The 25,069-nt window shown below is 43.1% G+C and overlaps 1 protein-coding gene across 3 annotated transcripts in view; it reads right to left on the bottom strand.

Annotated features, from left to right (window-relative positions):
* Positions 1–25,069, bottom strand: part of LOC110493763 (signal-induced proliferation-associated 1-like protein 2) — a 102,757-nt gene that overhangs the window by 60,772 nt on the left and 16,916 nt on the right. For all 3 annotated transcript variants that reach the window (XM_036949754.1, XM_036949752.1, XM_036949753.1), the window contains exon 2: positions 2,787–4,519. In XM_036949754.1, the coding sequence (XP_036805649.1) occupies positions 2,787–4,254 (1,468 nt within the window). In that variant the 5' untranslated portion in view covers positions 4,255–4,519. The remainder of the gene's footprint in view (positions 1–2,786; positions 4,520–25,069) is intronic.

The raw sequence follows: 25,069 nt of genomic DNA on the forward strand, positions 1-25,069 counted from the left end.
GATGAGACAGCCCTGGGTGATAAAGGCCTTCTGCCACAGGCTGAGCTGGGGCTGGTTGATAGCTCTGATGACCCATGAAATGAAAGGGACATTTCAGTGAAATTACATAATTATAGATTTGTATTACCTTGAAAGAAGTTTATGGACGAGGAGAGATGAACTAGCAGACAAAGCTAAAGTGTGGATTGTATTCTCGACTTGCCCATACCGTTCTTAACCTTTTTGGGATAGGGGGCAGCATTTTCACTTTTGGATGAATAGCGTACCCAGAGTGAACTGCCTTCTACTCTGTCCCAGATGTGAATATATGCATATTATTATTACTATTGGATAGAAAACACTCTGAAGTTTCAAAAACTGTTTGAATGATGTCTGAGTATAACAGAACTCATATGGCAGGCGAAAACCTGAGAAAAATCCAACCAAGAAGTGGGACATCTGAGGTTTGTAGTTTTTCAAAGATTGGCCTACCGAATACACAATGAGATATGGATGAGGTTGCACTTCCTAGGGCTTCCACTAGATGTCAACCGTCTTTTGAAACTTGAATGAAGATTCTACTATAAAGGAGGGGCTCATGAGACCTCTGAGTCAGTGGTCTGGCAGAGAGCCTTGGCTCATGACACACGCTCCCGATAGAAGTGCCTCGCATTCCAGTGCTTTTTCTGAAAGGAATTCTCTGGTTGGAACGTTATTGATGTTTTATGTTAACAGCCTAACGATTGACATGTTTCTAAAGGACTGTAACGGAACTTTTCGACTTTTTGTCTGGATGAAGTGCCTGCACCTCATGAAGATTGATTACTGGTGGCTATTTCGTGGCTATTTTGACATAAATGATGGAACTTTATGGAACAAAGTCATTAATTGTTGAACTGGGATTCCTGGGAGTGCCTTCTGATGAAGATCATCAAAGGTAGGTGAATATTTATGGTGTTGTTTCTAACTTTGTTGATTCCAAAATGGCGGATATTCCTCTGGCTGTTTTGGGCTCTGAGCGCCGTTCTCAGATTATGCTTTTTCCGTCAAGTTTTCTTGAAATCTGACACAGCGGTTGCATTAAGGAGAAGTCTATCTTTAATTCTGTGAATAACACTAGTATCTTTAATCAATGTTTATTATGAGTATTTCTGCAAAATCACCGGATGTTTTGGAATCAAAACATTACTGCACGTAAGGCGCCAATGTAAACTGAGATTTTTGGATATAAACATGCACATTATCGAACAAAAAATACATGTATTGTGTAACATGATGTCATATGAGTGTGATCTGATGAAGATCATCAAAGGTTAGTGATTCATTTTATCTATATTTCTGCTTTTTGTGAGTCCTATGTTTGGCTGGAAAAATGGCTGTTTTTTTGACGAGCATTTTTGAAATCAGACACGATGGGTAGATTAACAAGATGTTTATCTTTCATTTGCTGTATTGGACTTGTTAATGTGTGAAAGTTACATATTTAAAAAAAAATATTATTGAATTTAGTTCGCTGCCTTTTCAGCGGAATGTGTTCGAGGGGTTCGCTGCGCTAGAAAGGTTAAAAAAATATCAGAATTGTTTTATTTCACTGAACTATCCATTTAAAAAGACCCTTGGATCCTACCCTAGAGTCATTTCAGCAAGCCATGACATCCACCATCTCAGATTGTTCTGAAATATTATCTGTAGCATAGAAACAGTTAAGATAGGCATTCCTGAAACATTTTGTAGACTATTTCGTTTTTTTTATCTCTAAAGCTAATTAATTGCCCCCAGATTGCTCATTTTAATTGATAGGATACACATAATATTCAATAAAGTGCATTTGAAAAGTATTCAGACTCCTTGACTTTTTCCAGATTTTGTCATTGTAAATAAGATTTTGTTCTTAACTGATTTGCCTAGTTAAATAAAAGGTAAAATAATAATAATTATCCCGAAACTCCCAGTTTATACACACACACACACACACACACGACTTTACTTGCATAAAAACTGTGGATGGATGGAAATGACGAGTATAATGACAACAAGATGTCTGTATCATGTACGGTTCACAGATCATAAGGCAGGCATGTAAAGATCTAGAAAGGGCCTGAAAATAACATTTACATCATGATTTATGATCTTTCATGAACGTGATACAAATGTCAAATGCATGTCAAACATTCTTCCTCCCAACGAAGTTTCTATGTGAGGATTGCTAGAACAATCTGAGATACCAAAAACATTTTCCACCTACGCAGGCGTGGAATCGCTCATCTTCAAGTTTAGTTCAAGTCTGTAAAATGGCTGTAAAAAAGCTATTAGCAACATCTTGGATACTGACAAATGTAGAGGGAAAAACTCATGCACTGCATTGCAGCGGTGACTCAAGCGTGACTAGCTTCAAGAGTTGTTCACCTCAGGCACTGTCACGCACTGACATATGGGACATCTAAGTGCCACGGAAGTCACGGTCAACTAACAAGCTAGACTCATGCAGTCCAAAATGCAAAAGTGGAAAATTGCAGATTTTACATGTACCCTGCTATCTCAGGTATCATGTTGATGTCTACTCCAGTAAAACTATATCCTCATTCAATGAGCAGGTCATAGATTTTCAGAAACGCTCAAATTTAGCTACACATGGCTCGATTCTATGGCGTGACTGCTAGCGTTGTGCATTTGTAAACACTGCAAAGCACATCGTAAATTAACTTGAAAAACTGAATAGCCCCATCTGGATCTTTCTTTAAGTTGCTAGAGTACTTTGTAGTAAGGAAACAATTTAGTATTTGGTAGGTAGTCAATGCCTCTCTTACCTTTATTGTAGAAGTACTTGTGGTAGTAGTAAGCCCCCTGGTCAATGTGTTCAATTATGTAGCGCTTGTACATGTCCCTGTGGAAGGCCTGGCTCTCCCTTGACACCTCGAGCACCGACACCCCTGCGTTGGTGCACCGGGTGCTGAGCGATGACTCCACAGAGTAGCCTTGTCCTCCACCCCCATAGCTAGGAGCATAGTCTCCACTCCCATAGCTGGCGCTGCTGGCTTTGCTCAGGGCCACCCTTCTCTCGCCCTCGCCACCAGTCTCGTTACGGAAGTACGGGCAGCTGAGCACCAGGGTATTGCTCTTCCCATCCCCCTCATCTGCGTCCATGCTGGCCTTGTGACCCAGCTCCTCGCAGATGCCTATGGGAGACTCACAGACAGGAATTGGCGTGGCGCTGTCTCCCAGCCCAGAAGCCGGGGCCTGGCACTGAGAGGCGGCCGATGCCCCAGTGGTAGTATTCTTCCTGCGACCCAGGTCGGCGCGATTGGCCACCGCCTCGCTGATGTTGAAGAGGACGCTCTGCACGTCGTAGTGGGCGAAGCACTTCTGGAAGCTCAGGGGCCTTCCGAAGCGCCCTCCGTCCTCCTGGTCCAGGTACTCGCCCTCGCTCTTCACGTTCCGCAGCCTCCGGAAGATGGAGGTGTCGGCCTTCTCTGCCTTCATGCGTTGGAGGAAGGACTTCTCCCGCTCACGGCTGTAGAGCATGGAGCTGTCCACGTAGTCATAGCCCGGGATGCAGACAATGTCACCTCGCGCAATCTGGGTGGCCGTCTGTAGGCTGGGCGACAGAGTGGTGTTGAGACGCAGCAGCTCCGGGAAACTCTGTGGAGGAGGCGCGCTGGGTTGGTCCGAGCGGTCCTCCATGTGGTAGCCCCTCAGGGTGCCCACAAAGCCTTCGCTGGCGCCGGACAGACCTTGCTTGTCGAGAGATGATGTGCTCCCATACTCACGGCGCAAGGTGGCCCCAGTGTTGGGGTTGATGGTGGTGTGATCCAAGTCCTCAGCGCCGATATCGCTAATGGTGACCTCACTGTTGCTCCTCTTGATCCCGGGGAAGCCCTTCATAGGGGAGTGGCTCAGGAGGTCGCATAGCAGATACTTGGTCTCTGGGATCTCAGTACTGAGCAACTCCTGGCTCTTTTGGAGGATGACCTCTGTGCTAAGTTTTGACGGTCCCTTCTGGAAGGTCGGCACCAGGCTGTCATAGCGTGGCGGAGGCTGTGACTCCCAGCCATCCTTTCGCTGGGGCCAGTCCGACACCCTCGCCCGGACACCCATCTTGGGCATAGCTGGCGTTCCTTGCACGTTGGCGTTTGGAGGTCCCATAGGCCCCTTTAACGCTTGGAGTTTCTTGTTGAACAGGTTGTCCGACTGCATTAAATAATTGGAGCCCTTTGGTTTGCTAGCTACTCCAGCAAGTTTTGCTATGTCCTCAGTCCAGAGGCTAGGCACACTCATATCCTGTGTACAGGCACCTTACAGTCCCAAATTTCATGACTGGTTTCCAATACAAGCCATTTGTTATGGAAACTGCTACCATGTAGTATTAGACAAAACCCAAATCTGGGATTTCACTTCGCCAGGTCCATAATCCATAGAAAAGGATTAGATTGACAGATCTGCTCGGGTCTCTGAAGGACAGCGCAGCATAGAAGGTGAAGATCCTTTCCTGGTCCACATCAAGCCAATAACAGCCACATGGTGATCCTTCGTGGAATCAGATCTTAAAGTGAGAAACATAACATGATTAATTTCATTAAAATTATAACATCAAAATAAAAACAGACATAAAATTGCATTTCACCTTCAATTTGTGCAAAGGCCTAAACATAATGAACATCAATAGCCATTTCATTGCTATTTCGGTTTAATCAATCGAACTGAAGGCCTACAAACAATGCCCATGTACCAATACTAGAACAAAAAGACATTTGTATTGCTTTGATAGGGTTTTTGGCAGCGTTTAACATTGTGGGAATGGTGTGGCTGAAAGATGAAAGGCCTTTTCAAGTTCAATGGCTCATTTGCAATAATTCTGAATTAATTATTTCATGTCTCTAGGTGCTTTGAGCTACATGCCTGTGAATGGCCCACAACCTTGTCGAATTTGAAAGATTTATCGCAGTTATCTGATCTGTATTAATGTAACATGACAAACCGTCTATGCAACAACATAGAAAAATGTTATGCATTGAGTGAACACTTCTTAAACTCACAATGAATGCCTTCCAGGTCTTAGAGAGGAGTAACAATGTCATATGAATCATGCTCTCTCTCTCTCAAAGTCAACTATTTATCACACTGCCTCTGGACAGCAGACTCATTTATAATTTTAAAGTTGAGGAGGGCAGGATTTCAGAAAACATCAGAAAACAGCCAACTTAACCAGTATGTGGTTAGTCATCTTCGAATGTGATTAACCGTGTGAACATGTGACCAACATTTCAACCTTCCTGATAAGTACTGTATGCATTTGAAAGTCATACTAATTGGAACTGTGACGACATTACTGTGGAATTGCCGTTATTAAAATGTTTTAAAAGAGTGGGGGTGTTGATGGTAAGGTATTTATATTATTCAGAGGATTTATTTCAAAAATAGGCTACAATGTTCATAAACAAGGAGAAATGTTATTCATTCCTGATTTGAATATCCATAATTCTCAATTTCCTGTAGTAAACGTCGACAGATTTAACACCAGGGGGGTATATTCATATTTTTTTATTTAATCTTTTTATATCTGGGCAAGTCAGTTAAGAACAAATTCCTACTTACAATGACAGCCTAACAAAAGGCTTCCTGCGGGGATTAAAAATAATTTAGGACAAAACACACATCATGATAGGAGAGACAACACTACCTAAAGAGAAACCTATGACAACAACATAGCATGGTAGCAACACATGACAATACAGTACGGTAGCAACACAACATGGTAGCAGCACAAAACATGGTACAAACATTATCGGGCACAGACAACAGCACAAAGGGCAAGAAAATAGAGACAACAATACATCACACAAAGCCTCCATAACTGTCAGTAAGAGTGTCCATGATTGAGTCTTAGAATGAAGAGATTGAGATAAAACTGTCCAGTTTGAGTGTTTGTTGCAGCTCGTTCCAGTCGCTAGCTGTAGCGAACTGAAAAGACGAGCGACCCAGGGATGTGTACGCTTTGGGAACCTTTAACAGAATGTGACTGGCAGAACGGGTGTCGTATGTGAAGGATGACGGCTGCAGTAGATATCTCAGATAGGGAGGAGTGAGGCCTAAGAGGGCATTTATAAATAAGCATCAACCACTGGGTCTTGCGACTGATATACAGAGATGACCAGTTTACAGAGGAGCATAGAGTGTCCTTTGAGGAGCATTTGTTGCAAATCTGATAGCCGAATGGTAAAGAACATCTAGCTGGTCGAGAGCACCCTTACCTGCCAATCTATAAATTACGCCTCGGTAATCTAGCATGGGTAGGATGGTCATCTGAATCAGGGTTAGTTTGGCAGCTGGGGTGAAAGAGGAGTGATTACAATAGAGGAAACCAAGTCTAGATTTAACTTTAGCCTGCAGCTTTGATGTGCTGAGAGAAGGACAGTGTACCATCTAGCTATATTCCCAAGTACTTGTATGAGGTAACTTGTATGAGGTAACTACCTCAAGCTCTAAACCCTCAGATGAAGTAATTACACCTGTGGGGAGAGGGGCATTCTTCTTACCAAACCAGGTGACCTTTCTTTTGGAGTGGTTCAGAACAAGGTTAAAGGCAGGGAAAGCTTGTTGGACACTAAGAAAGCTTTGTTCTAGAGCGTTTCTAACATAAAATCCAGGAAGGGGCCAGCTGAGTATAAAACGGTTTCATCTGCATATAAATGGATGAGAGTGTTTCCTACTGCCTGAGCTATGTTGCTAATACAATGTTGGAAAATACCAGTCTGAATACATCCCAAATGGCACCCTATTCACGACATAGGCCCCAATACCAGACGGAAAAGTCCCCTACCCTTTGAGGATAAAGAGTCCTTATCCTTTCATCTGTGTCTCTTGCCTCATTGTATTGAATGTTACTGATTGGATGCTCATTTGAATTAAGGTTACCTTAAATAGTGTACAAAAATTAACTAATCTTGAGTTTGTTATAGGATACTTTGAAAGTGCCACATCCAATCCAACTGGACCTTTATTGACTAGTTTATAATCAAACAGTCTCAGCAAGAGCCAGACCGACTATTGCGAACTAATCAGTGCAAAAACACCTCTAACAGACGGCTGTTTAAAAAGAGCATTAAGCATTCATAACATCAAGGTGTAAAAGTTATTTGCAATCACTACAGAGGCAGCCGTGCTACGATTGGACACGGAACACTGAGGGGGACCCAAGGCGGAGCAACCGATGCCATCCGCCCCCAATGATGCCCTATTCCATTATTAAAAACACCCGAATAAAATGAGGAAGAGATGCAATATGAGAAAAGGGTCCTCATTAAAAATGCATGGCCTTGATGTCCGACCGCTTGAGAGCAAACAGATCATGAAAGCGTGAGATGAAAACGGCTTGCGACACATCCTTTTTTTCCCCTTCAGTACTCGTCATGAATCTTCTGAAAAGGTTCCTGCCTTGCCATAAGAGGACAACTTTGGTTCTAAGGCTTGAGTCAGTTATTTGATCTACAAAGCCGAATCACGTGGATACGGTTTAGAACTACAATTTCATACTGCTTTACATATCAGTATGTATACTTCCTATTGGCCATCAAGAGTCTGACTGATGATGCAGTCGGGTCTGACTGATGCTGGAAGTTCGGACAAGCTAAAGCATGATGCTGCACTGCATCGGACTCTTGATTCTTCAATATGTCAATGTTTGTGTTGTAATACATCTCATATTTCTTGGGGTACAAAAAAGTACATACAGCACTAAATTAAGCAATTTGATGTTATGGAGAGACCGACAATTGCAATACAAACAAATAGTAATTATCAAGAGTCAGATAAATTGCACAAATATTGTGTTCGGGCATCAGTCCATCCCAGATGGTCTTTAAAATAAGACCATCTAAAACAGGGGAAAGAAAACTAATAAAAAACAGACAAACGTTGTCACAAATGAACAGATGACACCGTCCATCAAACGTCAGCCTGAATGTAGGCTACAGTCTCGCCACTGCTGGTTAATGACAGAACTGCTCCAGTTGGTTCCACGAACCAGCGGGGCACCCCGAGCTGGTCGTTCACCCAAACATAACGGTAATCAATGAGGGAACGGCGCAAACGCTAGAGTAGTGACATGGTCTGGGAGCAACATTTGGCTGGGAGGCAGGGTAATGTTGTTTTGGTTGAAATCTATAGAATGGACACTCCCGTGTACTCTGACAAGGGTATAGTGAAGTGGATGGCAGTACTGGATATTGGATTCCGTGATTTGAGAGAGTTTGAGATTAATGGTGTGTGGCATCTAGAAATGAGCTAGGCCTAACCCGTTGCTGGCTGCAGAGGTTTGTACTTGTTATGTCTGTCTGCATGGCTCAAATCAATTTCACATTCTGTTACACTGAACTATAGATTTATATGTGATCTGAAAATTGTACTTGAGCTATAATCTTATGCGATGAAGCTATTATTTTCAGTAGTACAGTTCTTCAGTGACATTTTGGAAATGCTCATGCAGTCCGTTTGTCATCAGACTTCATTAACCACGGGAACGAGCTCACTGGCGCAAGTGGCGATGTCCTTTGGGAACATTGGGTACAGATGAGGAAAGGCAGACAGACGGACGGACCTCCACTTTGAGGTATGATGAGGTGGGCAAAAACAATGACAGAGAAAGGAGGTCAGTGAGCAGTGGAAGCTTACGCTGTCCAGTTCCAAAAGCCCCAGAGACAGACAACGCCGTCATTCCTTTGTTCTCCTTTGACATTTCCACTTTTTTTGATGTCGTCCATCAGAATGAGTTCCAATTTAGAAAGAGATGTTCCAACCAAACAATGGTCACTTGTACTGTAGTCGACACCTGCCAGCCTGTATAACCTATTATTAAAGTCTCACTCCACTCCATGAATTCAGCCCTCATGTGAAATGAAAGGTAAACCACCCGGAATAAATATAGAAGTTACTTGATTGGCTGTTTTGGCCCTGCTGGACAAAAATGGTTCAATGTGAGCTTTATCTTTACCATTGAAAATGATTCAAGAAAGTAAAACATACTGTATGTATTTTTTTGGGGGGGGGGTGAAACGAGATTCAAATTCACACAGAGGGATTGACCGCAATATGCAGTAAAGCCTTCGAATCAACGCGCTCATATGTCTCCAGTGGCTGATTGGGACCGTATCCAAACCAGGGGGCAAGAATACAACGGCGTCAAGCCTGCTTCCAACATCGTACCTGGGTGCATCCCTTTAACTGCCAGTCCACCCTGGTACTCACATCCCCTCACACATCAATAAGACAGAGCTAAGGTAGCGGGTTCACCATCCATCTTCACACTGCTTGTCTGCTTTGCCTTGTTAGGTGCACTAAGCACCCAGGCATTCAGGCCCCTGGAAGAACTACGAGATACACCCAGCCGTCCGTGTCAGGGGGAGTTTCTCCGGGATTTATTCCAAGCGGAGGCAGGCAGGCAGGGTGGGGTACAGACGGGGATCAGTTCACATACACATTCCAGTGCGGTCCTCCAATATGCACTCCACCACGACACGCGTGTGTATGTTTGATTTTGATTCCTGAAGCAGAGGCAAAATAGTATGTGTTTAGTTTTAAATGACTACTCCCTCAAGAAGGCAGGTTTGTGGGGTGGGAGAGGTTGGTCGTCTGTCGAGAACATGGTTTAGTTGCGGGGCTGTAGCTAGTGAAGAGGGGCAGTGGCAGTAGGTGGGCCCAATGAAGGTAGGGAGCAAGGCCAAAAATAAACAAATAGACAGTAAATGCAGAACATCAAGGAAGTGAACGTAAACACCGATGGCTCTGCAGGGGCTAAATGAAAGACGGACCCCTGGGAAGGTTCTGGGGGGGAATAGTGCATCTGGGCATTAACATTGGTTTTGTTATTGTTGTGGATATGTTCTCTTCTGTCGGTCTTTCTGTTTACTATATAAAACAGACCACAGGGGTATACTACAAAGCAGGATCAATAAGCTTGCCAACTAACTTGCCTAAATACTTTGAAATGGCCATAGTCTAATCGAGTCAACAACCAAAAACACAAAAGTTTAGATTTCTTAATTAATTAAGTTTAGATTTGTTAATTAAAATTTATTTCTGGTTGTTGATCAAAGTTAGCTGGCTAACTCATTGATCCTGCTTTGCAGTATACCCCTCAGCACCCACCCTGGGCTACTTCAAAAGGTTGGGCCAAGGGTTATTTACATATCACAGTAGCAGAGTAAATATACATTTACCCCAATAGCCAAACCCCAATAGCAAAACTGGGCAAAGCTAGTTGAAATTACGTAATTTCAGGTTGTACGTTTATTGGCTTCTCACAGTGGCTGCTCTTCCATATCCTAATGTACATGGTACAGGTATTCATGTTGGAGTATAAAGTACTGTATCATTACTTTCAAATCAGCCTATGTCTGCAGTCTCCAGCAGTTTTTGGCAAACCAAGTAGTCAATGCGAGTGGCTGCCAATAAAGCTCTCGTTGACTTTTATTGAAAGTGGGATGGCTATGTTCAGGCTCTGCTGACTGACTTGGATCAGCTGTTCAAATAAATCAAGGCCAGAACTCACCAGAAGCCCTTTTCTCCCTGCGAGCTAACCCCCGGCCAACACAACCCTCCACAGCTGAGCTCTAGGCAAGCTGCCAGGTGGAACCAAGATAAGGGGGTTTGTTTGCATAGATAAAGCACTGATGACATCTTTCAACAAGTTATGGGAACTGTATGTTGGGCTAATGTTTGATTAGCAACGTGGTTCTCCAGGCTCGATCGCTTAAGAGCCCACGCAAGGAGCTCCCAGCTGAGATGGAACTGCTGGACTAGGACAGTGTTGACTTTTGTTTGTTTCTTTTAGGGTGCCTGACATTTTGTTCAACTCCCCCATCTGGACTTCTCATGCTGGGAAACACTCCCACGTTCTTCTCCTTATTTCCCTTAACAGGAAGCATTGGAATTCAGGGGCAATTAAGTGTGTAAAGGCTCAGTTATTCTAATTTCAAACTTTTAACGTAATGCCTACCATATGCCTTGCAGCATGCAACAATGCCACTCTCTTAGAGGCTAAGGACCAGACGGGGATGTGACTGTGTTGTTACCAAACAATTTGGAACTAGTTTCATAACTATAGCACAAGGATGGGATGCCCAAGACCCAAAACATTTCATCTGCACATCTGTTCCTGTGTCTACCTATAAAAGCTCAAATCATGTGCCATGCATTTCCTGTTTCGTTTTTAAACTTCAGCACACCGAACCCAAAACTTAGTCCTGGGGGGGCCACTATGTAAGCAGCAGACTCTTCATGAAATGGCTTAAGTTTTTGCAATTCGTTGAAATATAAAAACTACGAAATCACCTGAAAAAAGCAGCATCAATCCTTTGAGAGCATCATTTAAAAAATATGCGCTTGACGACAAGACCAGTATATTAGGGCAGTCTCTCAGAACCAGGTTGGGAGGGGAAAAGCCCTGTTTGTGAAGGGAACATGGTCTGGAACGAGACTGTTTGAGGAAATGGACTACAGGTGAGCCTGAAGATACAGATTAAAAAGGCTCGCAGGTTGGTCAGGCATTGTTTGGAAAGGACAGGTGCTCGAGGTAAAACGGTGTCACTGCATCTTACCACTCGCCTTAAAAACAAAAGCAAAGAAAACAGTAGTAAAATTCTCTCTCCACTAAACAGTACAGCTGCTACACAAATATGAACTTTACAGCATTCACAGGCCTGTGGACAAATGTGCCTGCGTGGTGGTAACTGTTTGCTGCGTAACAAGAAACACAAAAGAAATGGGTCAGCCCTCGGTTGATGACATCAGTTGGGTTGCCACTCACAACACGGCTGGTTTTGGGCTCGTCACTTGCTGCTGTTGCAGACACTTTGCTCCTGGGCACATAGGAGGGTGTGCACAAAACATACAAGAACAAGCCCTGTGCACGCACAAAGCCTTGGTGTTCCCTTTCATTTCTATATTGATTTTATACTAAAAGGGCAGTGTGCTATCTCCAATGACAATGGAAGCAGCGACAGAGGGGGAGAGCAAAACGAGAAGACGGAGAGGCTGTTTTTTTTGCAAGCCTATTTACTGCCGGGATTTTCCCAGAGAGATATTCGAGGAAAGCCGCCTGTTGCATTGTCTGTTGACATAAAATTAACCCCATCGGGTGGGAACGAGGAGGAATCATTCATGCTAGAATGCTAATGAAAAACAGGAGAAAGAGAGGCGGCAACTGAAGTCTCCTACAAAGATGAAAAAGGAGAAGAAAGAAAAAAACAGAGCAGCAGGTAGCTTGGTTGCATTCCAGTCGCTCTGCTTTGCCCGAATGAAGTCAAGTCAGTCATCCCATATCGACCTATAGCTAGGCCTAGTTGTCAAACAATAACACCTTCAAGTAGAAGTACATCCACCCCCAAAATAGTCAACCATCTGGTGACTGAGAGGGAGCACTGAACAGAGAGCTAGCGAGACTCCCCTCACACCCTACTGTGAGTGGGACGGGATGTGGAGCTAGCTACCCCCAGTGTGTGTCCTCCCTGAACAAATGCCGACACCCTCCCCCCTCCCCGAAACTCTCAACCCCACAACTCCTGTCCCCAATGTTCCTTTGGCAAAGGAATCACCTCATTTCCATAACCACACATGTAGGCTGTCCTGCTGCATCTTCTCTCAACTGACACCCTTTCGCGATCAGACGACACACACAATGGAGTGAGGCGGGGGGGGACACCTCCCAGTTGGCAAGAGAAGCAAGATTTGGCAACTGTGTAGCTACAGTAGGAGAGGGGCAGATTTAGTAGTTCTACTGATTCAAGAGGGATTTTCACAAGAGTACAAGGTTCGTTTTGTCACTGGAAAATGGCAGTTGGAAGCAATTAGTTCGACAGATGAGTTATTACAGTTGAGATGGATGCATAGGAAAACCTGAAAGTTGACATTGCCGAAACATGTATATTTGTTCTGAACATGATGATTTCTTTGACACTCCATATGGAAATGAGCCCAACACACACACACCTGGCAATGGCTAGAAGGATGGGGGAGGGGGGGGGGGGGGGGGGGTGATGAGATTGCAAGTGTAGGGGGAGGATATGCCCTTAGCACTTAACAGTCCCACACACGCAAACACACACTTCGCATTGGTCAACAACAAGAAAATTTGAAGACATGCAAACAACCTGAGACACTAATAGTAGACAACACAGCTGCCATCCTACCCAAACATATGGCATTTCATGTACACCTCTATTATTTATCTGCATTACAAATGGAGGTTTAAGAGTCCATAAAACACTGAATCTTTTACATTTTAAACTTCTGTGAAGAGGTAGTGACACCATGTCAAATGCAATTAACTAAATGTAATTAGGCCTTTTCTGTCTTTTTCAACCAAAATCGGGTCGCCTTTTTAATGATTCATTCACATTATGAATAATGCCACGGGCTCTTCTCTTATTACCTCCACTGGTAAAGATTTGACCCGCAATTAGGGCAGCTGCTTGTCTGTTTTTTTTTCTTCCGTAGTGAATATATAGTACATGAGAGAGAGAGCGAGAGACTGACAAGAGGAAGAAAAAAATGAAAAATGGGGTGAATGCCTGATTGCAGCTCGTGTAGCTTCGCCCCAACTGATAATCCTCTATCCTCCTTTTGACAACATCTCCAACTGCCGAACTGATTGGGAGGCATTAGCATGTGTATAGAGAAAATGGACACCGTGACATTCAGCTTATCAGGACGACAGATACAACCTGATTGTGTCGCCCACAATAACCCCAGTTCACGGCGCAAACCCCCAATTTCTGAGGGACTGAAAGAGTCTTTAGAGGGGGAACAGCAGGGTTAAAGAAGGGCCTTTCAATTTATTCTGGGGGGGGGGGGGGACACACACACACACAAAATAAAAAGAATTGCACCCCTTTAAATTCCTGAGGTTTAGAAAGACGCAGAGGAGGCAAAGGATCTGGTGCTTTCAGAGCTTCAAATAGGACCTTCTATGGGCCATATGCTGTGGCTGCATATTTTTGACTTCCTGTGGATTTCAGCGAAAGAATAGGACAAAGGTATGGCGGGAGAGAGATTTTTCATAGAGATCACAAGCGGAGGTCGCGATTTTGACCGGTGTGTATGTGTATACGTGTGTGTGTGTGTGTGTGTGTGTCTGCACTAAATTCACCTCCCCACTCCCTTTCACTTGGAAGCGTGTTTTGGAAGCGTTACCAAGTCTGACGAGAGATCATCTGGGATCAACCAAAGTCTAAGAGAAACATCCTCGACAAGAGCATGATGCTTCTACTTAATCCTCAAGTACACTGCCACCAGTGCCTCCATTTAGACAGACTAGAGAGATCGGTCTCTAAGTCAATAAGTAACACCTCTTCATTCATTTTACACAGGTCTTAACTGTATAAACATCTTGCAATACAGGGTTTGATGCCGAGGGCTTGATTCTGTGTGCTCAGAATCAAGCCCTGAAAACGTCTGTCTGGTGCAACCTAAAACAGGCAAAAAGAGAAATATTGTTCAGTTTGTTTAGACTCTAGGGTGGGGGGGGGGGGGGGGGGTGAGCTGTAAATAATGCTAATTTAATCATTCTTCTACATGCTTAAATTGCAGTGGTATATTTTACAGCGGTAAATATGAAAATAAAAGACCCCCACCTCTGTCATGGTTTAAACCATTTGTATGTGGTGGCACTGTCCATTCAGTAGTGCTGAATTTCGGCCACAGCTGGGCTCCTTTACACATAGGGTTTGCTTTGTACTTCCTAATTTTCAACATTGGTTTGCCATGCCGTCCTTAAAAAGCTTTTGATTTACCATTGTTGGCTTTCGTCAGTCAGCTGTTTAGTGCTCATTGCTTTGTTCCAGGTGCATGCGGGTACTGGTGTTCTTCGTAAAAGTATTAGATTTTCTATAAATATTTGTTTTCTTTCCTTTATCAGCTGATGGTTGACACTAACACTAGACAACTAGCCTACAGCTGGACACCAATGTGCATCCAATCCATCCAACACGTATACGTTAATGACAGTAGGCATATAGTTCACTTTTGGTTAGAAGTATTTGATTTTGCAACGGCATAGGCCTACGCAGGCATAGCTACACATACAGGACATTTTCCCAGATATCTAAGATCAATGATTCATACAGGGTTTAAGTTTAATTGTTAAAATGTTTAAAAATGACACGTTACATTTAATTACATTCATGACAGTGTAAGAAAAGGTAGTGTTATGTCACATGATCTGTAAAGACTCCAAGCATTAACACATTAAGCACAAGTTATTTTTACCAGTACAAATTCACTACCAGTAGGCCTATTCGAAGTTCATGGTAATGCACATTTTAGACTGGTTCATAAGTTGACCGTGCGTGTTAGGGTGATCATCACGTTTTCCCCAGGACAGTTTCAGACGCATTTTAGGTGTCCCGGCTTTTCAAGCTACAAAAAAAGGTAATGTAGGCCTAATCAATGCTCAAAATCAATGAATGTTACAGATGTCCATTCATAAATTGGTGCGAGAATACATGCAGTTGTGTGTACTGGAATAATTTCAGAGAGTGCACATGCACCCTACTTTTTTATTAATTGACTTGTACAAATCAGATGAAAATACCATGACCGGTAATTCATTTTGACTGTTTAAATTACGTGTTTATTATTAGGCCCATAAAAAGAATGGTGCAAGCGTGTGCACTCAATACAGACCAGCCCCCACCTTCCCTAATGTCACAGTGTATTTCGCACTCTGCTTCGGAGTCACACATGCAATATTAAAACTAGCGTCATTGTTACTTATCGTTTCAGAGTGCATCAAACGTCACGCAAGATCTCGCGCAACAACGTTAATGGTTTAAGCCCACGAAAAAAAGTCAGTGAAAGCCAGTCCCAGGTCACAATTTTAGGATTACTTTGTCAGTCTTTTGCTCAATCAGGCAACAGCAGATTCGTAAAAAGCTTTCAGAAGGCTTGTCTCTTCAAAACATATTTAGGTGTCTAACCCTCAACCACTCTCCTTAGGCGTAAAATATGTGGTTCCCATTATACTAATCCACATTTAACACAAACACGAATCAAAGGCGGTTGTTCTCCACACCCCATTGAAAACTTTCCAGGAGACAAGTCTGTATTTTTTTAAATAGATCTCTGTGGGTGAGGGAGGAGTGTGTGTAAATGGTCTGTGTGTGTGTGTGGGGGGGGGGGGGGGGGAGGATAAAAAAAAAAGGAATAAGAGTGGGACTGATAAAGATGAAGAGAGAGGAGGGAGAAAAAGCAATAAGGGGAATAATAAGAGGGGGAGAGATACAAATGGAGAATGAACGACAGACATAGGAAGGAGATAGAGAACAGGAGAAAGACAAAGTCTTTAGGTCAACCCTTTTCTTCTCCTAACACCAAAAATATCCTAATACATATTTGGACACGTTCACTCTGCAGCCACAACAACCAGAGACTAAAAAAGACCTGAATGACCCTGGTGACCCCAGAGACTGTTTATCAAGATACACTACATGACCAAAAGTATGTGGACACCTGGCCCACTCTTCCGGGAAGGCTTTCCACTAGATGTTGGAACATTGGAAGCAAGTCTCCACAGCATTCAGCCATAACAGCATTAGTGAGGTCACGCACAGCCCCCCCCCCCCCCGATCGACAAATCATTTCTGTATGGACCTCGCTTTGTGCATGGGGGCATCGTCATGATGAAACAGGAAAGGGCCTTCCCCAAACTTTACATTTAGCACTATGCATTGGGGCAGGTAGCGTTCTCCTGGCATCTGCCAAACCCATATTAATCCGTCGAACTGCTAGATGGTGAAGCATAATTAATCAATCAATCTATCTAGAGACAAGCTGTGCTGACATTGCATCCACAGGCAGTTTGGAACTCGGTAGTGAGTGTTACAACCGAGGAAAGATGCGCTGCGCGCTTCATCACTTGGCGGTCCCGTTCTGTGAGCTTGTGTGGCCTACCACTTGGCGGTTGAGCCGTTGTTGCTCCTAGACGTTTGCACTTCACAATAACAGAACTTATAGTTGACCGGGGCAGCTCAAACAGGGCAGAAATTTGATGAACTGACTTGTTGGAAAGGTGGCATTCTATGGCGGTACTATGTAGAAAGTCTTATATATATATATGTATATATATGTACTATGTAGAAAGCTTTTAAGTAAGGCCATTCTACTGCCAACGCTCGTCTACGGAGATCTCATGGCTCTGTGCTCGATTTTATACACCTGTCAGCAATGGGTGTGACTGAAATAGCCAAATCCACTCATTTGAAGGTGTCCACAATTTTATATATATGGAGTAGTTTCCACTTGAAAGAGGGGGTGTGGATAATCCTCTTCATCAGGGTATGTGCCAATGACTGTATGTATTAATGGACAAAGCCATCAATCATGTGACACCACTCATTTCTATGTGAAGACAGCCAAATTAAATTGGTTAAGATGACATCTCATGGAAACATAACAGCAGCAGTTTGAGCTACTCTAGAAAGTGAGGTTGCAAACTTGCTCAGCGCAGCCCCCTTTCATTGAGTAACTCATGGCCGACCGGAGTACTGCAGGCTGCCATTACAAACTCAATTATTCTTATAACTTATATCTGTGTGTGATTTTAAAATAATTGGTTCAATGACATACAGTGCAGTCGGAAAGTACTCAGACCCCTTAACTTTTTCCACATTTTGTTATGTTACAGCCTTATTCTAAAACGTACACTACCGTTCAAAAGATTGGGGTCACTAAGAAATGTCCTTGGGATGCTGCCAAGAATGCCAGCATCCCAAAGTCACCTCAACAATTTGGACGTTGAGACTGGTGTTTTGCGAGTACTATTTAATGTAGCTGTTGAGGACTTGTGAGGCATCTGTTTCTCAAACTAGACACTCCAATGTACTTGTCCTCTTGCTCAGTTGTGCACCGGGCCTCCCACTCTTTCTATTCTGGTTAGAGACAGTTTGCGCTGATCTGTGAAGGGAGTAGTACACAGCGTTGTACGAGATCTTCAGTTTCTTGACAATTTCTCGCATGGAATAGCCTTCTTTTCTCAGAACAAGAATAGACTGACGAGTTTCAGAAGAAAGTTCTTTGTTTCTAGCCATTTTGAGCCTGTAATCGAACCCACAAATGCTGATGCTCCAGATACTCAACTATTCTAAAGAAGGCTAGTTTTATTGGTTCTTTAATCAGCACAGCTGAAAACTGTGGTTCCAACATAATTACAAAAGGGTTTTCTAGTGATCAATTAGCCTTTTAAAATGATACACTAGGATTAGCTAACACAAAGTGCCATTGGAACACCGGAGTGATGGCTGCTGATAAAAAAAAGAAAAAAATGAATATCTTATCAGCCATTTCCAGCAACAATAGTCATTTTCAACATGAACAATGTCTACACTGTATCAATTTGATGTTATTTTAAAATGGACAAAAAATGTGATTTTCTTTAAAAAACAAGGACATTTCTATGTGACCCCAAACTTTTGAATGGTAGAATGGTAGAATACCCCTTAAGGACAAAGCGAAAACAGGTTGTTATACTTATTTACATAAGTATTCACACCCTTTGTTATGAGACTCGAAATTGAGCTCAGATGCATCCGGTTTCCATTGATCGTCCTTGAGATGCTTTTACAACTTGATTGGAGTTTATCTGTGGAAAAGTACACTGGTTGGACATCATTTGGAAAGGCACACACCGGTCTATTCAAGGTCCCACAGTTGACAGAGCATGTCAGAGCAAAAACCATGCCTGATGTTGAAGGAATTGTCTGTAGAGCTCCAAGACAGGATTGTGTCGAGGCACAGATCTGGGGAAGGGTACCAAAAAAAGAAAGTATGCAGCACTGAAGGTGCCCAACAACACAGTGGCCTCCATCATTCTTAAATGGATGAAGTTTGGAACCACCAAGACTCTTCCTAGAGCTGGCCGCCCGGCCAAACTGAGCAATCGGGGGAGAAGGACCTTGGTCAGGGAGGTGACCAAAAACCCGACGGTCACTCTGACAGGGCTCTAGAGTTCTTCTGTGGAGAAGGACAACCATCTCTGCAGCACTCCACCAATCAGACCTTCATGGTAGAGTGGCCAGGCAGAAGCCACTCCTCAATAAAAAAGGCACAAGACAGCCCACTGGAGTTTGCCAAGAGGCACATAAAAGGACTCAGACCATGAGAAACAAGATTCTCTGGTTTGAATATTCAACTCTTTGTCCTGAATGCCAAGCATCATGTCTGGAGGAAACCAGGCACGGCTCATCACCTGGCCAATACCATCCCTACGGTGAAGAATGGTGGTGGCAGCATCATGCTGTGGGGATGTTTTTCAGCACCAGAGACTGGGAGACTAGTCAGGATTGAGAGAAAGGTTAATAGAGCAAAGTACAGAGAGCGCTCAGGACCTCAGTCTGGGGCGAAGGTTAACCTTTCAACAGATCAATGGCCCTAAGCCTACAGCCAAGACAACGGGTGAACGGCTTCGGGACAAGTTTCTAAATGTCATTGAGTGGCCCAGCCAGAGCCCGGACTTGAACATCTCTGGAGAGACCTGAAAATAGCTGTGCAGCAACACTCCCCATCCAACCTGACAGGGCTTGAGAGGATCTGCAGAATGGGAGAAACTCCCCAAATGTTTTTCAATTCACTATAATGGAGGATCCTGTTTTCTGCTGACAATGCATTATGTACTGCTGTTGGCCTTAAACTTTCGTGGCTTCAATGAGAGGGGGCGGCCACCACACAATGCAAACATTTTTGCAATGGAAAACAAAAATGAGTTTCTTATTGGACAAGTACAGGTAGTGCATCCCTGTTTCAGTCTGTGTTATTCTGTTTGTCACCTAATGAACATGACCTAGTTACCCACCATGTGCAGATGAAAGCAGTGCCAGCCACAAGTTGAGTGATCTGCTGGACTGGTGACGGAGTGTGAAAGCAGGGTCATTCAACTACTCTGACATGCAATAATTCACATGGTTTTGAAGTTAAATAGTGCAGGAAAGAGGGAAGGGTAACCAAATGATTAGGCAATAATGGAATAGGGAAGAGAGTGGAAGTATATGAGGCAGAGATAAACAGGGAGATGGAGATTGTATGATCACAGTGAGTATGTTTATGCCTCTCTACTTCCCCGTCTCTAGGCAACAACCAACCCGATTGGACTATTTTCTTCAGAGACAGCAACCGGTCGTCTGGGAAGGCGTGCACCGTATCATTGAAGAGGAATTTGATTGACAGAATGTGCCTCTCTGTTTGGCTTAAGGCCTGCTGGGAAAACATTTTAGAGGGGGATAGACTGTAATTTAAGCTCTTTCAAGCCTGTATAAAGTGTGGCAATGCTTCAACACATCTGGTGGTTGGGCATGTGTGTGGGAAACCAAGAGTGGGAGTGTTTTGGGGGGGGGGATAGCCAGCAGATGTTTCTACCACCTGACACTCCCATGTTAAAGAAGTGACGTGCCAACTGTTCGGCAGCCCGCTGTGCCAAAGTCAACAAGCTACGAGTCCGTGGTCCACTTGAATAAAGGGTGTGTTGCGTATGTGTGAGTGGGTAGAAGGGGGGAGGGGGCAGATTTTTTTATTCTCCCAGAGGGCCCTGTGTAAAGGAGATAAGCTGGAAGAAAAAGATAAAGAGATGGTGCCTTTGCTTTCAAGATTTATCACGCTGTATTCACCTCGTCATCTTTGATGGCAAGAGCCTAAAAGCAGGAAGACTTTCATGCCTGTCGGGCGAGCACACATTAATCCACGCTAAAGTGTGTGTGTGTGTGTGTATACAGGCATGGTCCAAAAAAAACGTACCTACTGTACACACAAATGATCATAAACGTTGTAACAGAATGAAAGGCTTTCTCTGGAGCAAAACATAAAACTGTTTAAGGTGTCGTAAATATGGCTGCCGAGCTGAAGTTCAATGTACAGCAAGTTATTTCCATTCCTGTGTATGCTAGTGGAGGGGTATGGTATGTCCATTCCTCCTCTAGGGAAAGAAAAAACAGAGCAGTCCAACTTTACAAAAGTCAACTGTAGGTTTCATCAACCAGGCTTCCTCATGCAAATATCCTCTACGATACGGTAAAAATACAAATAAAATGCTTAAATTTGTCGTCGCGGACTCTCAAAACTCCCATCCTAAAGCTGCTTGCATGCAACGCTAACGACGTAAGCAATTTAGCCATCGCTAGCTTTAATTACCGTCTCCCCCCTCCACGGAGCCAGAACACCTGCACTGTCAACTCTGAAGTGAACAGGAAGCTTGATGCTAATGACAGACAGGCCAGGGGTTCTCTTGTGGTGGTTACTGCAGAATATTAGACATTTCTGTTTGACATTTAGGTCTCGCTGAGAGAGTACATTCGGCCTCTGAAGGACTGGGCCTTTCTTTAAAAGCTAGACCAAAAAATTTTAGTTGGTTGGCCTCCATGCTCTAAACTTTTTGCGTGTTTGTCTGAGCTGTATAGTAGGCTGTAGGCAAATCCTGTGGTGGCTGTCATGGCCATAGGGGTTGGCAGCAAAAACAGACTAGGTTTTTCTTTGTCTTTGTTTTTACAGGTCACACATGTACAAGAGTAACCTGTACAAGTGCGTGGTGCGAAAATGGAAATGTATTTTTTGCATATAGCAATGAGACAACCGCGGAGAGTGGGGTCAAGGCCAGGGATCAGCCATTATTGACAGCGACCCTGGAGCAATTAGGCTTAAGTGCCTTGCTCAAGGGCAGAACGTATTTTTCACCTAGTCGGCTCTGGGATTCGAACTAGCAATCGTGCGGTTACTGGCCCCTAGCGCTAACCGCTAGGCTACCTGCCACCCTGAGACAGGGTGTGTGTGAGTCACTAACTGGAGTTTCAGAACTCCCTCTTAACAGTTTGTTTGTTTTCCTGTTCCAGACTGATAGCAGAAGAGCACACCTGTACATGGTGGAGTGAATTTGTACAGCCGCACAGCAGATCTTTCTGCAAACTGACCAATGACTTTTGCAGCGTTTTCCACAAGCACATGGAGAAGCCAGCCAAATAGAAAAAGTAGCCGGCCAGGCTCCCCATGGATTAATTATCGGAGTAGAGGACCTTGTGCATTTCAGGTAAAATAACAACTCGATGTTTACATCCCAGGACAAATTAGCTAGCAACTGCAAGCTAGCTAGCTAAATTGCCATAAATGTTTAATGCTTTTCGACCTGTCCCCAAATTAATATAATTGGTTCAGAGTTTGTTTTGATATTTCAACGTTAGTGTCGTGATCGCGTTTGGTGTGGGGGGACAAAATCAATTTGCACATGATGGCGGACGCACGCTCGAGTCCGGTTTGGGCACGGTGTAATGCTAGATTTTCAACCAGCAACTGTCAAGAAATAACACTGATCAAATGTTTTCACACTTTTAGTGTTATTTGCATCAACGGTTGTACAATATGATATAAAAACACAGGGAAAACTTCATTTTGACTGCACTTGGCCTTTAAAGAAAGATGTAAGAGTCAGTGGACTTCCACAAGCGTCAAGCATCCTTTTAATAGGCATTTTCTCAGCTATTTGCAATACAGGTATGATTGAAGAATGAAGCAGGTGTTAAACATGGGCTTTGCTACACAGAAAGCAGCAGATGACTACTCCATTGTCAACACTTGGATGAAATCTGTAGACCTATATCAATATCTTCAAAAATATCATATACAGTGCAGTGAAACTATTTCCCCCTTTCTGATTTTCTCAATTTTTAAAAATATTTTTGATAATGAATGTTATCAGATCTTGAACTAAAACCTAATATTAGATAAAGGGAACCTGAGTGAACAAATAACACAACAATAACATACTTATTTCATAAATAAAGTTATTCAACACCCAATGCCCCTGTGTGAAAAAGTAATTGCCCCCTTACACTCAATAACTGGTTGTGCCAACTTTATCTGCAATGACAGTAACCAAATGCAGAGCAATTACTTTTTCACACAGGGGAATTGGGTGTCGCATACTTTTATTTATTTAATAAAGTTATAATTTTTTTGTAAACTTTCCTTTATCTAATATTATGTTTTGGTTGAAGATCTGACAACATTCAGCATAAGAAATATGCAATTCGGGAATTTCAGAAAGGGGGCAAATACTTCTTCACAGCACTGGAAGCATCATTAGGAGAACAAATGTATTCAGTTAGTTTGACATCTTTTATAAACTAGTCAAGCTTGCTATTCGTAAATCAGAGAACAGAAATTAGCTCCGTAGCTGCATATGAAACACGCCAGGGTCCAACATGAACTTTTTCCCAGACATGGTGTAGCTCTTATGGGGTCATGCAGTACCTATAAGGTTGGCATGCTTTCTCTCCATATTCAGCTATTAACAAGCTACATTTGGTTATTATATGCATTTAAAAAGCGATGTAATATAATTTAGCAATGCAAGTCATTACTTTATTCTTTCAAATTGTATTACATTAGTTGCATTCATTTTTGTTTCTAAAGTATGTAATTGAGAAGATGCCCCTTTAAGACAAACTTTCCAAAAGAGAAAGACCTGGCTAAAGTAGGCTAGCCAAGACAAATGCTAGGTGTCTTTTTGTAGCTTTCTTTTTGCAGACTATCAACAGTAACCAACATATTGCCAGTACGTTCACTATTGGAGGTCAAACACTTTAAATAAGCTCAGCGAGTAGATTGATGGGTGCTTCTTTTTGCTCTTGACAGCTCACGTGTGCTGTGTGAACGTTACTTCTGTACCTGCCGGTGGGGCGGGAGTAACAGCCTTGGGATGGAAGTAACAGCTAACGAGAAGTGCACAAAATATGTTTTATCGCCATGTTTCTGGTTTGCAATGCTCATTACTTTCAACAAATGTGCTAAAATCAGCCATGTGGTGTCGATTTGAATAATTAATGCTATTGGTTAGGAATGTATGACAATGAACCATGAGCGACCATCACAATGTTGCACAAACACAATATTTTGCCCTACAATATTAAAATCAGACTAAAATGGATCATCTTATGATATTAGCCATCATTTTCTCATCTCACTGTAATGGGAATGTAGTAGGAGGTGGTTTTCCCCGATTTCAATGACTATTCATGCTTAACCCAACCAATCACGTGTGCTCCAGCTGTCCTTGTCATGAGTGCTCCTCGTCTCATGATAGAAAAAAACGTTGTTATTCTCCTCGCAAAACGGCAAACTCGTCACATTTCCATGGTTTGACATAAGGTAATTAACACTAAAAATCATAAACATAGATTTCTAACCACTAACCTGTCGATACAAGTGAAAGTAAGAAGCTGGTCCATAAGGTAATTGATTAAGGCATAATTCTAATGTCATATATACATTTTAAATCAGTCACTTTAAATCAAAATCAGTCACCAGACTAATAACCAAGACTAGCTAGCAGGACACTTGAAACCTATGCTGTAATTTAGTGACTAGATTGGCTAAGAAAATTACATACAGTACTAGTCTGATGGGCTAAGAAAAGTTTGGACACACCTACTCTACATTGTAGAATAATAGTGAAGACGTCAAAACTATGAAAAAAAACAAATAAGGAATCATGTAGTAACCAAAACATTCGCACCACATCAAAACATATTTTAGATTTTTCAAAGTAACCACCCTTTGCCTTGATGACAGCTTTGCACACTCTTGGCATTCTCTCAACCAGCTTCACCTGTAATGCTTTTTCAACAGTCTTGAAGGAGTTCCCACATATGCTGAGCACTTGTTGGCTGCCTTTCCTTGAGTTGGACACTCTGCGGTCCAACTCATCCCAAACCACCCCAATTGGATTGAGGTCAGGTGACTGTGGAGGCCAGGTCATCTGATGCAGCACTCAATCACTCTCCTTATTGGTCAAATAGCCCTTACACAGCCTGGAGGTGTGTTGGATCATTGTCCTGTTGAAAAATGAATGATAGTCCCACTAAGCCCAAACCAGATGGGATGGCGTATCGCTGCAGAATGCTGTGGTAGCCATGCTGGTTAAGTGTGCCTTTAATTCTAAATAAATAACTGACAGTGTCACCAGAAAAGCACCCCCACACCATCACACCTCCTCCTCCATGCTTCACGGTGGGAACCACACATGCGGAGATCATCCGTTCACCTACTCTGCGTCTCACAAAGACAC

This window comes from Oncorhynchus mykiss, chromosome 17, assembly GCF_013265735.2.
Source record: "Oncorhynchus mykiss isolate Arlee chromosome 17, USDA_OmykA_1.1, whole genome shotgun sequence".
Classification (NCBI taxonomy): Eukaryota; Metazoa; Chordata; class Actinopteri; order Salmoniformes; family Salmonidae; genus Oncorhynchus; species Oncorhynchus mykiss.